General features: G+C 55.1%; 1 protein-coding gene across 1 annotated transcript; it reads right to left on the reverse strand.

Moving 5' to 3' along the window:
• Window positions 1–1,206: 1,206 nt before the first annotated feature.
• Window positions 1,207–11,189, reverse strand: Ckm (creatine kinase, M-type). Its single transcript, XM_059253539.1, has 8 exons — window positions 11,001–11,189; window positions 7,762–7,973; window positions 7,116–7,270; window positions 6,560–6,692; window positions 4,938–5,109; window positions 3,031–3,154; window positions 2,177–2,366; window positions 1,207–1,423 (listed from the first exon to the last, which is right to left on the reverse strand). The coding sequence occupies exons 2-8, from the start codon at window positions 7,952–7,954 to the stop codon at window positions 1,245–1,247; spliced, it is 1,146 nt and encodes a 381-aa protein (XP_059109522.1). The 5' UTR covers window positions 7,955–7,973; window positions 11,001–11,189; the 3' UTR covers window positions 1,207–1,244.
• Between the last annotated feature and the right edge of the window lie 4,250 nt (window positions 11,190–15,439).

Raw genomic sequence — 15,439 nt, forward strand, 5'->3', positions numbered from 1 at the left:
CAACCCACACCCTCCACCTGGAAGCAGAAACTCAGGCAAAGACCTGCCAAGGTGGGAGTGGGTGAGCGTGGAGAGCAAGAGTCAAAGGTCATTTGGCAGAGGGTTTCCCTGGCAAGCAGAAAGCCCTGAATTAGGTCCCCAGCAGGGCATGGTGGCACACACCTGTAGTCCCAGCATTCAGGGAGTGAAAACCAAATGATTAGAAGTTCAAGGTCAACAGGGTGTGGTGCTGCCTGCTTTTAATCCCAGCGCTCGGAGGGCAGAGGCAGGTAGATCTCTGAGTTCAAGACCAGCCTGGTCTACATTGTAAGTGCCAGGACAGCCATGACTATGTAGAGAGACCTTGTCTCAAAACAAAACAACAAAAAGTTCAAGGTTATTCTTGACTCTATAGTAAGTTGGAGGCCAACCTGGGCTACATGAGACCCTGACTTTGAAGGAGCACCAACCACAGAAGGGGACTGTGGCAGGTTTTTTAACTATTCCACTTTATGTATTATTTGTGTATACGATATGGAAGGGAAAACCTTTGTCAAGACAACTCAGTTTGGGGAGTTGGTTCTTTCCTTCCCCCTTGACACAGGTTCTGGGATCAAACTCCCATCATTGGGCTAATACAGCTGAAACCAGTAACTGCCAGCTAAAAGGGCATGCTGAGTCTGTCTTGTCATCCCAGATTCAGGAGGCTGAGGCAGGAGGTTAATGCAAGTTTGAGGCCAGCCTGGGCTACATAGTAAGTGCCTATAACACACACACAGCCAAGTATACTGGTGCACTCCTCTAACCTCAGAACTTGGAAAGTGGAAGCAGGAGGATTAGAAATTCAAAGCTATCCTCAGCTGCATAGGGAATTCGAGGCCAGCCTGGAGAGGCTGTATCAAAACAACAAAAAACCGTGCAGCTAGAGAGGGCCGAAGACAGGGCAGGAAACGAACGAGACGCATAAGTGGGAAGCCACGGCTGGATGCCTTAGTCCCCGCTCCCTCTCCCGCAGTAGCTGTCACACTCACAGCTAAGGCCACCACGGACTTTTATTTGAGGCTGGGCATGGGGAAGCAGCGTGCGCTCCAGATGCGCTCGGGAGCGCGGGGGGGGGGGGGGGGGGGGGGGCTCCAGCTGGTGGGCGGGGCTCCAGAGAGGCGGGTTCTCATTGGCCAGAAGCCAGAGGACAAAGCCCACTGATTGGACTTCCGGGGGGCGGGGCTCCAGATGCCAACCGCTGGCCGGTGAGCCTGGCGCGGCGCCTACTTCTGTGCCGGGATCATGTCGTCGATGGCCTGGCCCTTTTCCAGCTTCTTCTCCATCTCCACCATAAGCTTCACGCCATCCACCACCAGCTGCACCTGTTCCACCTCGGACGAGCCCAGCCGATCGGCGTTGGAGATGTCGAACACGGCGCCCACGGCAGCCGTGTCCACGCCACCTGCGCGGGAGCGGAGGCCACGGAGGCATGAGCAGGGAGCAGAGGTGCCGGGACGCCCCTGTGCCCCACTGCAAACGCCTCGGGAATTCGCGGTGCACAGGTCACCGGCTCTCAATACTGGGAACCACATGCCTGGATTTTATGGTGAGGTCCTCGCTCGACCATCCAACATGAAATTATAGTACAGGCCGGAGAAATGGCTGAGTAGGTAAAGATGCTTGCTGATAAGACTGACGACATGTGTTCAATTCCCAGGACCCACATGGTGGAAGGAGAGAGCTGAAGCTGTTCTCTGACCTCCGCACAAGTGTGTGAAATGGGACTCTCCTCTCTCACACAGATAAATGAATTTAATTTTTAAAATATGCCGGGCGTGGCAGTACACGCCTTTAATCTCAGCACTGGGGAGGCAGAGGCAGGAGGATCTCTGTGAGTTCAAGATCAGCCTAGTCTACAGAGTGAGTTCTGGGACATAGACTATGACTTGGAGAGTTTGAGGCCAGCCTGGTCTACAAAGCAAGTTTCCGACCAACCACAGCTCCACAGTGACTGTCTCCGTGTGGGGGGTGGGGGACCCGCCGTGGGAGAACATGATGGTTAACAGTGGCTGCCTGTGGTCCAATTGGCCTCACTCCATTTACTGATTGAGAATCAGAGGCGCCACGGAAGGGTCAGGGAGGTATGTAAAATGCACATCAAACAGCTTTGACCCCGGAACTTGCAGGGGTGCCCCTCCCCAGATGCGGCCCATACCTGTGCCGCGCTTTTGCAGACGCAGGCGGGTGAGAATCTCTTCGAATTTGGCATGCTTGCTGAGGTTCGCCAGCTTCACGTGCACGCCTCCGCGCAGCCCGGTGCCCAGGTTGGAGGGGCAGGTGAGCACGTAGCCCAGGTGCTCGTTCCACATGAAGGGGTGACCAGCCTTCTTGAAGATTTCCTCAATCTGGGGGTGGGAGGAAGGGAGCATTGGGGGTTGGGCTCCAAACGCAGCCTGCCCGGGGGTTTCTGAGGGACAGGTGTTAGGATGTAGGTGGGGGTGGGGTTCCCAAGTGGTGGGAGTGGAGAACCAACCCGGAGGAGTTCTGGAGAGAGGCGCAGGGCAAAGATGGGGGTAGGCTTCAGACCCTGGGTGTGGGGATGGGGCTTAGATTGGGCCCTGGGTGGGGGGTGCGGGGCTTCGAAAAAGGGTGAGGTGCGTTCTGAACGGTGGGGCTCAGGCTAGGGCTTAAGAAAGTTGGCAGGATGAGTTAGGGGTGTCTGAGTGTGGGGAAGGGTTGGGGCCTTCTTGGGGAGATGGGTAGGGTGGAATCAGAAAGAGCAGAGCTTGGTCTCTGTGTGTGTGCGCGTGCGTGTGTGCATGCGTGTATGTGTGCATGTGTGTGCGTGCGTGTGTGTATGTGTCTGTGTGTATGTAGCTAAGAGGTGGAGATTGGAAAGTGGGTGGGGAAAAGCCTGTTGATACACGTGGAAGGAGAGGAAGGAGTCTTGGGAACTGGGCATGGTGGTTTGGAAGGGCGAGGCTGGGTCTAGGAAGGGGCGTGACTCTACAAAGTGGGTGTGGCGGTCAGGATGTAGTCCCAGGTCCCCGAGGAGCGGCAGACACCCACCTTCTGCAGGCCCACGCAGAAGCGGCGGAAGACCTCCTTCATGTTGCCCCCCTTCTCCATGGAGATGACGCGGAGGTGGTCCTCCTCGTTCACCCACACCAGGAAGCTTTTGTTATCGTTGTGCCTGAGAAGGGGCAACCCGAGCCCCAGAAGTTAGCAGGAGTTCCATGGCCCCCGGAAAGTAAATGCATTCCTTCATTTACTGTGTCCAACACAGTCCCTTCCTTTGGGCACTGGGGGACATGAATGAGGTGCACCTGGTTCCCAGTCACACGTCTGCAAAACTTCAGTCTTAGCTTGACTCCTCGCCTTCCGGGCACTGACCGGGTATCTTGGCACCCAGAAGGATGAGGCGGGAAGATCTGGTGTATGAGGCCAGGCTGGGCAACAGAGTGAGTGCAAAGCCAGCAGAGGATATGGTGGCAATGTACCTCCTGTGACCACAAGGTCATATCGACAACGTTTATCCGTTCAGATCCTAAGCTTCGCATGCCAGGATTCTGAGATTTCAACATCTTCAGGGTTTTTTTTAATTATTATTAACGTAACAATTTGAATTAGTATCACTTTTTATTCAGAAGGAGGGTGTTGGTGTGTAGCCAGGCTGCCCTTGAATTGGTAATCCTCCTGCCTCAGTCTCTGCAGTGTGATGATTACAGGCATGCATCACCAAGCCTTGTATTATTATTATTATTATTATTATTATTATTATTATTATTATACTTTCATATATGTATTTTGTTGTACAGTGGATTTTTGTAAAGATGGTCTTTTTTGACCAGAATGGTTCCTGCCATCAAGTGATCCTCCTGCCTCAGGCCACTAGAATAGCTGTTGCTACAGATATGTATGGTCATACACCTAGTAACAGAGCTGGGATTTGAACTGAGGGAGTGGTTCAAGTACAAATGTTTTATTCTGTTTTATTTGCCATACTGAGGATTAAATCTGGGCCTATACATGCCAGTCAAGTGCTCTACCACTGAGCCACACCCCAGCCCCTCACTGGGGGATTCTAGGCAGGTGCTCTACCACTGAGCCACACCCCAGCCCCTCACTGGGGGAGTCTAGGCAGGGGCTCTACCACTGAGCCACACCCCCAGCCCCTCACTGGGGGATTCTAGGCAGGGGCTCTACCACTGAGCCACACCCCAGCCCCTCACTGGGGGATTCTAGGCAGGGGCTCTACCACTGAGCCACACCCCCAGCCCCTCACTGGGGGATTCTAGGCAGGGGCTCTACCACTGAGCCACACACCAACCACTCCAACTCTCTTTTCAAATTTTTATTTTGGTTTGGTTTTTCAAGACAGGGTTTCTCTGTGTAGCTCTGGCTGTCCTGGAACTCGCTCTGCAGACCAGGCTGGCCTCGAACTCACAGAGATCCATCTGCCTCTGCCTCCCGAGTGCTGGGATTAAAGGCGTGCGCCACCACTGCTTCTTTTTTTTTTTTTTTTTTTTTTTTTTTTTTTGGTTTTTCGAGGCAGGGTTTCTCTGTGTAGCTTTGCGCCTTTCCTGGAACTCACTTGGTAGCCCAGGCTGGCCTCGAACTCACAGAGATCCGCCTGGCTCTGCCTCCCGAGTGCTGGGGTTAAAGGCATGCGCCACCACCGCCCGGCTTCTTTTCAATTTTTATTTTGAGGCCCAGTCTGGCTTCAAACTCACTGTAGTCTGGCTGGCCCTGAGCTGGGAACCTCCTGCCTAGGCCTCCCCAGTGGCTGGAATGAGAGGCCTATGCCACTAGGCCTGGCTGATGTAAGCTCCTCACTGCGCTTCTTTGGTCCAAGTTTTCTGAACCACGACACCTGACCAGGGCTAGGCAGGGTTGGAAGGCAAGGTCATGGGCTCATTTGATGGAGAAGGGCCGGGGGCTGGAAAGAAGCTGGAGGGGCCAGAAGAGGGACTCACCAGATGCCACGGGCGTCAGGCCAGTCTCGGGCCATGCCTGAGGCCAACAGCAGAGGGGACACAGGCTTGTCAAACAGGAAGTGGTCATCGATGAGCTGCTGCTGTTCTTGCTCTGTCATGCTCTTCAGAGGGTAGTACTTGCCTTTGAATTCGCCTGTCAGGCTGTTAAGAGCTGAGGGGCGGGCCACAGGAGAGCAATCAACATCCTGTCTCGCCTCAGCTGGGGTACCAAGGACCCCACATCGCTGCCCTTGACACCCTGGGCCTGGACGTCAAAGGGGTCTCCAAACCACCTACACGCCACGTCTAAACCCAAAGACATGTCCTGTTCCAAGAATTCATGGACACCCCCTTATGCCCATGTCCCCAAGGACATAAAGCAGACCCTCCCACCCAGTCTACCTGCAAGAGAGTGTGATTCCTAGACCTGGCTTTTATGGTTCTTGTTTCTGAGACTAAGCCTCATCATGTAGCCTAAACTGACCTCAAACTCCCTATGCATGGCTTAATCACAGAGGGCTTAAGAATGGCCACTAAAGGGATGTAAGGCAGAGGCAGGAGGAGCTCTGTGAGTTCGAGGCCAGCCTGATCTACATAGTGAGTTCCAGGACTCTGTAGAGAGACCCTACCTCAGGGGAAAAAAAAAGCCATTGTAGAATTTACACCTTGTGCCAGCTGAGGGCACACACGTGTAATCCTAGCATTTGAGAGGCTGAGGCAGGAGGATCACTAGTTGGAGGCCAGCCAGGGCTACACTGGAAATCTCCGTCTCAATTAAACAAGAGAAAGAGAAATTTACAGTGACTACTATAAACATTTGTTTTGTTTTGTTTTGTTTTGTTTTGCTTTGTTTTTTTGAGACAGGGTTCCTCTATGTAACAGCCCTGGCTGTCCTGGATCTCGCTCGGTAGATCAGGCTGGCCTTGAACTTACAGAGATCCTCCTGCCTCTGCCTCCCAGAGTACTGGGATCAAAGGTGTGTGCCACCACCACCTGGCCTGCCCTGACTTTTTTCTTTCTTTCTTTTCTTTTTGTTTTTGTTGTTGTTGTTGCTTATTTGTTTTTCGAGACAGGGTTTCTCTGTAGCTTTGGAGCCTGTCCTGGATCTCGCTCTGTAGACCAGGCTGGCCTCGAACTCACAGAGATCCGCCTGGCTCTGCCTCCCAAGTGCTGGGATTAAAGGCGTGCACCACCACTGCCCAGCGATTTCTTGTTTTTGAGGCAGAGTCTCACTATGAATCCAAGCTGGCCTTCAATTCACATTGATCCTCCTGCCTCAGTAGGGTGCCAAGCCCAGGCCAACTAACAGGAGCAACCCTCTGTAGGTTCTCCGCCACACTTGCCAGATTCCTGGTTTTGTCGCCTCACCCATTTTGAGAAACCTCAGCTGCAACATGTTTACTGAATTAATGAATCAACAAGTCAATGAGTGAATGAGTGATGCGTGAACAATGAATATGAAGACTCCGGGGTAGCTGAGTGCAGGACTTCCCAGGCCGCCTCAGTGTGAGATGCCCCCAAACCCGGAGCACAGGTAATGCAGCCAGCCTCCTAGTGACAAAGCCAGCTTCAGCGGAACCGGAACCGGAACTGGAACCGGGTGCAGCTGCTGGGGACCTCACCTTCCACGGAGAGCTTCTCCACCGCGCGGCGCTCTCCGCGGGAGCAGTGCGGGGGCAGCGTGTAGCCCTTGATGCTGCGGCCAGTGCGCACGCGGCTGCTCAGCACGTAGTTGGGGTCCAGGTCGTCTCCGCCCTGGGGAGCGATGGGATGTCAGGGAAGGCAGACCTGGCCAGCCCAGGTCTCCCCAAGAACCTCGTGGGTGGGGCTCTCACTCCAGGTGCTCTGTGAGTCCCACTGTAATCCTTCCAGGGTATCCCCCGTCCTCCCGGGTGTTCCCCATGTCCTCCGGGATCTCCCCACTTCCTCCTGGGTCTGCCCTAGATCTTCTAGGGTCTCCCCAGGCCCCCTTGGACCTCCCGTAGACTCTTCCAGGTCCCCAAGTTGGCACTGAGCTCCTTCCTGCGCCCCACCCAGCCTCACTGCCCACCACCCCCACCTACCCTCAGGATGCTGGGGTCCCATTTCCTGGGGGGTGTGCTTATCTCTCCGGCCCTCCCTCTGTCTGTATTTGTCTCCCCACCTCTGTGCCTGCCCCGCTTCTTGGGGGTCACTGACCTTGAGGTTCTCGTGGTTGAGGTCGGTCTTATGCTTGTCCGTGGGTTTGTAGCCGCCATGGCGGTCCTGGATGATGGGGTCAAACAGGTCCTTGAAGACCGTGTAGGACTCCTCATCACCGGCCACACAGCCCACCGTCATGATGAAGGGGTGACCTGAGGGGTGGGGTGAGGTCAGCGCCGGAAGCTTAGGCATGTGACGGATGTAGGTGTCCAATATGGGAAGAAGAGCCATCTCAGGGTCCAGGTAAATGGAACCAAAGATGTTAGTGCTCCTTGGAGTCCCCGAATCATATAGTATCTCAGCCCAAAATGGTGAAAAGCTCAAACAATTCACCTCCACAAAGGATCCAGGTAAGAGGTTTGAATGACCCACTCATGGATGGGAACTGCAGAGCGGTGGGAGAGCACCTGCCTAGAGTCCCCCAGTGAGGGGCTGGGGTGTGGCTCAGTGGTAGAGCCCCTGCCCAGAATCTCCCAGAGAGGAGCTGGAGGTGTGACTCAGTGGTAGAGCCCCTGCTCAGAATCCCCCAGTGAGGGGCTGGTGGTGTGGCTCAGTGGTAGAATAGTTACCTACCACCGGGAGAGGCAGGAGTCTGCCCCGTGGCCTCCAGCCCTCTGGTCTGTCCGTCCCAATATAGGCTCACCTGGGTTGTCCACCCCAGTCTGGATGACATCGTCCAGAGTGAAGCCAGAAGGGGTCTCCTTGTCTCGAAGCTTGTTGTAGAGGTCAGGGGTCAGCACCTTGGCCATGTGGTTGTTGTGCTTGCTGAGGTCAGGGTACTCTTCCTCGGGTTTGTAGTTCAGCTTGAACTTGTTGTGAGTGTTACCGAACGGCATGGTGGTGGCTTGTGGGACCCTGTGCAGGCGGAGGGGATGGTGAGCTCAGACTCAAGGACCCAGCTGCTGGGGGCTTGAGGTCAGTCAGACCGTGGGCTTGAAACGGGAGGAGTCCTCTCTCTGAGAACCCCAGCCTAAGTTGGCCTGATGTGGCCACATTCTGGCTGTGTGACCTTGCTAGGGACCCAGTCTCTCTAGCTGGGAAAGAGGGTGAAACCCTTTGTCCCAAGCCAGAGAAGTATGGTGATAAAAAAAATATTTTAGAATCTGGGGGCTGGGGCTCAGTTGGCAGAGTGCATGCCCAGCGTGAACAGGACCCTGGGTTTGGTTCCCAGCAAAACCGGATATGGAGGCTCATGCTTGTAATCCCAACACTTAGAGGATCAGAAGTTCAAGGTCATCCTCAGCTACATAGAGAGTTGGAGGCCAGCCCCAGCTACATGGGGCTGTCTTAACTCAGACTGAATAGAGGTCTTGGCTGGTCTTGGATGGCCCATGCCTGTAATTCCAAGACCCTGAAGCTGAGGCAGGAGAATTGCAGTGAATTCAAGGCCAGCCTGGCCTACAGAGTGAGACCCTGCCTTTCAATAAATAAAAATACATAAATAAAATGGATAAAAAGAGCAAGGGATCTGGAATCTGATGGCCTGGGTTTGCATCTCAGCTCTTCTTACGACAAGCTGCGTGGCTTTGAGCAACTTGTTTGAGTCTCTGTTTCCTTATCTATAAAGTGGAGACTGTGACAGTGCTCACCTCTTTGGAGGGATTTGAGGACAGGTAAAGCACCTGAGCCAGTGGCTGGCATATGACACACATTATCCTATTCAGTTATTGTTCTGGGGTCTGTGACAGTTTTAATGAGAACAGCTCCCACATGCTCGCGTTTGAATGTTTGGTACCCAGTTGGTGGAACTGTTTGGGAAGGATTGGGAGGTGTGGCCTTGGGGGGGAGGTGTGTCAGTGGGGGTGGCTCTCTTTGCCTCCTGGTTGTGGATAAAGATGTACACTCTCAGCAACTGCTCTCGCACCGTGCCTGCCTGCCTGCCTGCCGCTAAGCTCTCTGCCGTGATGGTCATGGACTCTAACCCTCTGGTACTGTGAGCCCCAAATTAATGCTTTCGTTTTTAAGTTGCCTTGACTGCGGTGTTTTGTCACAGAAATTGAAAGCCAATGCCAACAAGCTGTGAGGCCCCAAGTAGAGATTATATGTGTACCCCTGAGAGAAGGCATAAAGGCTCCGTTGAGATTCCCAATCCAAATCAGTCCAGGTGAGGGCACAGGACAGGTCCAGGACGGATCACCCACCTCTCTGAGTCCCTCTGCCTCTGGGTGTCTACAGGTCCCCTGCTCCAAATCCACATTCCTAAATCACTGCTGTGTGGCCCCAGGCTAGTGACTGAACCTCTCTGACATCTGTATCCTGGGGACCGAGGCTTTCCCATGGGACTGGCAGATCTCTGAGGTGGAGTGACGGCTGGTAGGATCTGGCATCTGGCATGAAACCACAGCTGGGACTCTAGCAGCTACTATTATGTGTTCATTTGTAGGTGGGGTCATGCCTGTGCACGGCTGTGCACGTTCCAACGGTGACTAAAAGGTGACCTCAGGTGCCGTCAACTTTGTCTTTTTGGTTTTGTTTGTTTATTTGCTTTGAGGCAGGGTCTCTCATGGGCCTGGAGCTAGGCTGGCTGACCATCGAGACCCAGAGATCCATCTGTCCCATGTTACCAGCAATGGGATTACAGATATTCTCTGCCACAGCGAGCTTTGTAGCTTTTTTTTTTTTTTTTTTTTTTTGGTTTTTCGAGACAGGGCTTCTCTGTGTGGCCCTGGCTGTCCTGGAACTCACGCTGCAGACCAGGCTGACCTTGAACCCAGAGATCCACCTGCCTCTGCCTCCCTAGTGCTGGGATTAAAGGTGTGCACCGCCACTGCCTGGCTCTGCTCTGTTTGTTTTTTGTTTAGAGTTGTGGATTCTGGCGTTTGAACTAGGTCCTGCTGCTGGAAAAACAAACTGTATGCTGCCGGGGAGCCCTCTGTCCAGACTTATCACTTTTATTGCAGTTGTTATTATTTTATTGCCTTTCTGTTACTAGACCCCTGCAGGTCTGACAACGGGGGACATCCATGCCTCAGATCAGGGCTGGAAGGCAACGGGAAAGGCCGACCAAGTTGAGCGAGGGGGTGGGGCAGGACAGAGACCCAAAGCCCTTGAAGCTGCAGCCTGGTGGCTATTTTTAGATGCTCCCCATCCCCCACCGCACCTGCCCCTCCGCTCGCGCCGGCTCGCCTTGCACTAAGTCAGCATAGAGACAGGTGGGCTGGGGTGGCCAGGACACAGGGCCAGGCCCCGGGGATCAAGGACACCCTGGGCTTCCAGACCAGACTGCTCCCTTCAGAAGGTGTCCCCCCCCCGGGGTGTCATGGACACCCCAGGAGACACTGAGGCCAGAGATAGAAGTCGAGCCCCCTTGGATCCCCCAACACAACCCATCACAGACTCCCTAAGATCACAAGGTAAACTGAGTTATGGAGTCCCACCCTCAAGAGCCCAGAGACAGCCAGACAAAGGGACTCAGGAGAGCCAGGGGACTGTAAGACAGTTCATCACAAGACACTGACAATTTGAGTTTGATCGCCACATGGGGTGGAAGGAGAGACCCTCTGACCTCTGTCACATGGGCATTGTGGCCTGGTCCCCCACCCCACACACAAAATAAACGTCATGATTCTTAAAACTTAACAACCAAAGAGAGAGCGTCAGGGACAATGAGGCCCAAGGTCACAGGGACGAAACACAGACCCACAGGGTGACAGAGGTGACAGGTGTCATGGAGACACCCGCCTCCTTCGCGGATAAATTCTGCTCAGCGCTGGTCCCAGTCCGCCCTGCCTCGCAAGCGGGGACACTTGGCAGCTGCTGAGACCTCAGTGGGGACATGTGTCCCCACAACTTGTGCTGCAGAATTCACAAGCAGAACACTGCAGGGTGAGCGGACCCTTGGGCTCCCCCTCCCCCACCCCCGTGGCTCCCCGCAGGCCCTACCTGGCTGGGCGGCTTGGGAGAGGCTGTCTCTGTCCTGGAGGGAATGCTGACCCGGGGGCAGAGCCCGCAGCCCCTGGGTTATATAGAGGGGCCGTCGGGGTGTGGTTGGCCAGGAGGGGCTGTCCCCAGGGGGGAGCCCCCCGAGGGCAGCTGAGCTTTCAGCTCATTGCCCGGGCACCGTGCCCACCCCCAACCCAGGCGTGCTGTGTGCCCGGCCCCATGGCCTTGTATGGGCTGCCCCAGGGGCTGGCCTGCTCCCTGGTTCCCAGACCAAGTGCTGAGTCGAGCTGGCCGGGGACAGCTGGCCCCCCGCCGGGAACATGGAGCAGTAATACTCTGGAGTGTCCCAGGCACGTAGGAGCCCTGGCCCCCCTGAGCCTGTCGTAGCCTCAGGCCCCACGCAGCTGTGACGGCAACCAGCACCCTCCCCTGGGCCTCACTGCTTGCTGAGAACCAGCAGCTGGGAGAACCATTCCAGTCTGGTTTTGTGTTTTTGAAACAGGGTCTTACTCTGTAGCCAAGGCTAGCCTGGAACCCACTATATAGTCCAGGCTGGCCTCAGACTTGTGACAATCCTCCTGCCTCAGTCTCCCAAGTAGGATCACATGCCTGACTTCACTTTCATATTTATTTATTTTGGCTTTTTTGAGACAGGCTCTTACTATGTGGCTTTGAACTCATGGCAAAGCCCCTCCCTGCCTCAACCTCCCAAGTTGCTGGGATTCCAGCCGTGTGCCATCTTTTGTAGTTATAGGTTCAGAACCCGGGACCTCATGCACGCCAGGCAGGTGCTGTTTCCCGGAGCCACATCTCTATCCTGCAGCACCTGGGGGGGAGTTTTGCAGGGAGAGCCAAGGGCCCCCAGACCCTGGGGAGGTCACAGGCCTGTGGCCACCCAGCTGCAGAGATGGCAATGACCGCGGCCGAAGTTCTAGAACCAGGTGCAGTTTCACCCCAGGAGCCTCGGCACTGGCCGCTCCCAGCATTGTGGAACTGACAAGGAAAGAAGCCACCAGAAAACCTACTCAAGGGGAGGCGAGCCTGGGCCTAGGGCAAGTGGTGGTCACCCTCGGCCTGCCCCCTGCCCTGGATCCACTGGGGACAGGGTTATTTTTAGAGCGAGCTTCTCCGGCGTGTCTATGGAGCCCAAGACCCGGGCACTGGGATGGGGGGGCTCAGGCAGCAGGTGTTGGGGGGGCCACCACGTGTCCGGGTTAATTATAACCAGGCATCTCGGGTGTCCCCAGGCCTTGCCTCCATACATGGGCAGCTTAGACCCCTGGTGGCTGCTCCCATCCCCAGGGAAAGGTAGGCTGGGTGGTCCCAGAGCTGTGCAGGGCAGACTGGAGCAGGACATGGTATGACAGGAGCCTTTTGTACCTCAGCTGTGACCAAGGAGGGGACATATGGAAGTGAGGCCAGCCAGGAGGAAGCTTCCTCCTCTGCCTGGAAGGCACCGGGATTGCAGGGACTTCTTCAGGATTGCCTCAGGCTCCTCTGGATTCCTGCTGGGGTATCTAACTAGGCTTCACTCCACTCTCCCCCATTTCTGCCCAGACTGGCAAGGGGTAGCCTGTTCTAGGGGGCAGAGAAGGGAAGAAATGCTTTTAAAATGTACTTGAGGTTCAGCCTCTGGCCCTGGCACCCCGTGTTCCTTGCCGGCACGGTCAGATGGGCAAAGACCTCCTCCAGGGTCGTAGAAGGTGATGGCCAGAGAACCAACAGGAACTAGGTTTCAAGAGTTCGAGGCCAGCCTGGTCTATAGAGCAAGTTCCAGGACAGCCTGGGCTACAACACAGAGAAACCCTGTCTCAACAAAAACACACCAAACCCCCCAAACAAAAACAAGTTTATTGGATACTTTCTGGGAAAACAAAGGGTGTTCTCTGACCCTTCCTGGCGGGTACAGACAGGTCAATACGCCTTTGAAGGGTAGCAGATCACAGCACTATTTCAGACAGGGTAAATCAAGGCAGGCCTCTGAGGAGGGGATGTGACATCTGATGTGGAGAGAGCCAGCTGCATAGGGAGGGAGCTGAGGGAAGAGCAGGTGCCAAGGTCCTGAGGTAGGAGCATTGAGGGTAGACAGGAACAGACACCGTTGGGGAAGGGACCGCTGGGAATAGTTTCTGCTGTATCCGCATCTGATGGGAGCCACTGAAGGTTATAGGCAGGGAGAGGCGGGCTGCAACCATGCCATGCACTCCGGTTCCTGAGAGACCCCTCATGGGTGAGGGGGAGAGACACCATGGAAGTCGGAGGACAATTCCTGGGAGTCCGTTCCTTCCTTCCATTCTGTGGATTCCAGGAACTGAACTCAGGTTGTTGGGCTTGGCTGCAAGTAAGCGCCCTTACCACCGAGCCATCTTGCCAGCCCCTCGGCATTCTTTTTTGGCTACACGTAGATTTTCTACGCCTTGGGTGGGGGTGGGGGATCCTGTGGTTCTATGTCACTTGTCTTTTGAGATGCATGCCTAATATACGGGAACTCAGTTTCCCAGAATGACTTGCAGTCACGGGCTAATCATGTGACCTGGGATGAGCCAGTCAAAGGTGGGCTCTTCCTGCAAGGAGGTCAACTATGGGGAGGAGGCTAGTGTGGGTGCTGATGCTCTGTTAAGTACTGCTCTGAGTACTTACACAGTAACTCAGTCTCTCACCGGTGAGGCTCAGAGAGGTCAAGCAACCAGCCCAAGGGCAAACAGCTAGGAAGGGGTAGAGCTGCTGATCAGAGGGGCACAGGGCGGCAGAGAGGGTGCAGAGTTTTAGTGAAAATGACGTCCTGGCCTCTCGGCATCCTCAGGCTGTGTCCTCAGGCCCTCGTCCTTCAGGACTGGTCATGTCTGCCCCCTGCCTGTGTCACGCTGCTGCCCCCCTTCTAGGGTGTGAGAGTTAGTGGGTGGAACTGAGATCGGTCAGGAGCCCCAAGTCTTGAGAAGGTTGGGGCCCAGGCTGTCCTGGACCCCACAGAGACCTTCCTGCCTCAGTTTCCAGAGTGATACCACCATAGGCAGAAGCCACCAGGCTGTATTTTGTTCCTTAGCAGTTTTGAGGTCTTACAACCATGTAGCCCAGGCTAGCTTGGAACTCCTAGACACTCGTCCTAGCTCAGTATCCCAGTTGCTGGGATTAGAGGCATGAACGGCCTCCTCGATTGAGGTCTTGGCAAACGTTTTGCCTCAGTTTCTTCATCTTCACGTGGGCCTGGCCAGGGAGCCTACCTCGGGGTATGGATGACTGTGTGGCTTAAGGATGTCTTGAGGCCTTGGCTGTGTGACCTTGAGAAGGCGCTCGACCTCTCTGTGCCTCATCGTCATCGTCTTCACAATGGAGAGTGGACGGCAGTAACTTGCACGGAGGATTTGGTACAGGCCCCACTTGGCGTGTGCAGCCTGCTGGGACCGAGGCCAGCCTAACCACGGTGCCTCCCTGGGTTTGCTCCTAATCTTTATCTCCTGTAATCCTCGGAGGCTGCGTGTGTGCAGATAAGGAACCGGTCACGTGAGGAGAAGGCGGCCAGATTAGGATGTGGACACAGATCTACCCAGCCCAACTCACGGAATCAGGTCTCTCCTTCCACCAGATGGGCCCCAGGGATCGGACTCAGGCTGTCAGGCTTGGCAGCAAGCCCCTTTAGCCACGGAGGCTTCTCACCCACCCCATCCAAAGACCTTTGGAGGAACTGCTTACAACAGATTCCAGAAAGTAGGTTCCCTCTCTGGATCTGGTTCTGTAGACCAGGTACCGGCGGCCAGAGATGGTGTGTGTGTGTGTGTGTGTGTGTGTGTGTGTGTGTGTGTGTGTGTGTGTGTGTGTGTGACACAGCCAGCAAACGACACAGCTGGGGTCTGCATCTGCTTCAGGATGAGCCTGTGGCAGATCCATTGTTAGTGTCCGAAGACCAAAGACCAAAACGAACGACGGGGTGGAGCCCTCTTCAGTCCTGGGCCCTAGAAATAACCAGAAACGTTACAACATGAGTTTGAATTTATGTCCAGGCTTCAATCCACACCCAGGCTCCAAGGAGGTTGCCCTGCGCTGGGGTATTTACAGTTTCAATGTGGCAGATGCCTGTCCCCCGGTGTGACGACCCGGAGTGTGCAAGGGTGAAGACTCTGGGGCCCCCGAGGCTGCGAGCCCCGGGAGCGGGTGTGTGTGTGCGCGTGTGTGTCGCAGAGGACTTGCTGGGGAAGGACACCTCGGCCTGGGCTCCCGAGGATGCGCGCGCCGCGGGCTGCTCCGTGGACCCGCAGCACCCTCTTGCGGCCTCCTTGCGCACTGCAGGGACTTTTCTTGACGGTTCTAACCCGGTTAGATCAACCAGTCACCCTGCAAATATTTCTTGTGCATCTACGTCATGCTGCGATGCAGTCTTGGCCTTGAGAAAAGCAAAAGAAAGACAAGGCACTACTTGTAGAATATTATAGACCCAAGAGCCA

Source organism: Peromyscus eremicus, chromosome 1 (genome assembly GCF_949786415.1).
Source record: "Peromyscus eremicus chromosome 1, PerEre_H2_v1, whole genome shotgun sequence".
In the NCBI taxonomy this organism is placed as follows: Eukaryota; Metazoa; Chordata; class Mammalia; order Rodentia; family Cricetidae; genus Peromyscus; species Peromyscus eremicus.

Excerpts from the sequence above, each read along its gene's own strand:
- Ckm (XM_059253539.1), bottom strand. The coding sequence starts at position 7,954 with ATGCCGTTCGGTAACACTCACAACAAGTTCAAGCTGAACTACAAACCC. Across the intron at positions 5,110-6,559 it reads GGAGAAGCTCTCCGTGGAAG|CTCTTAACAGCCTGACAGGC; the intron begins GTGAGGTCCCCA and ends CCCGCCCCTCAG. Across the intron at positions 2,367-3,030 it reads TCTGCGTGGGCCTGCAGAAG|ATTGAGGAAATCTTCAAGAA; the intron begins GTGGGTGTCTGC and ends TCCCACCCCCAG.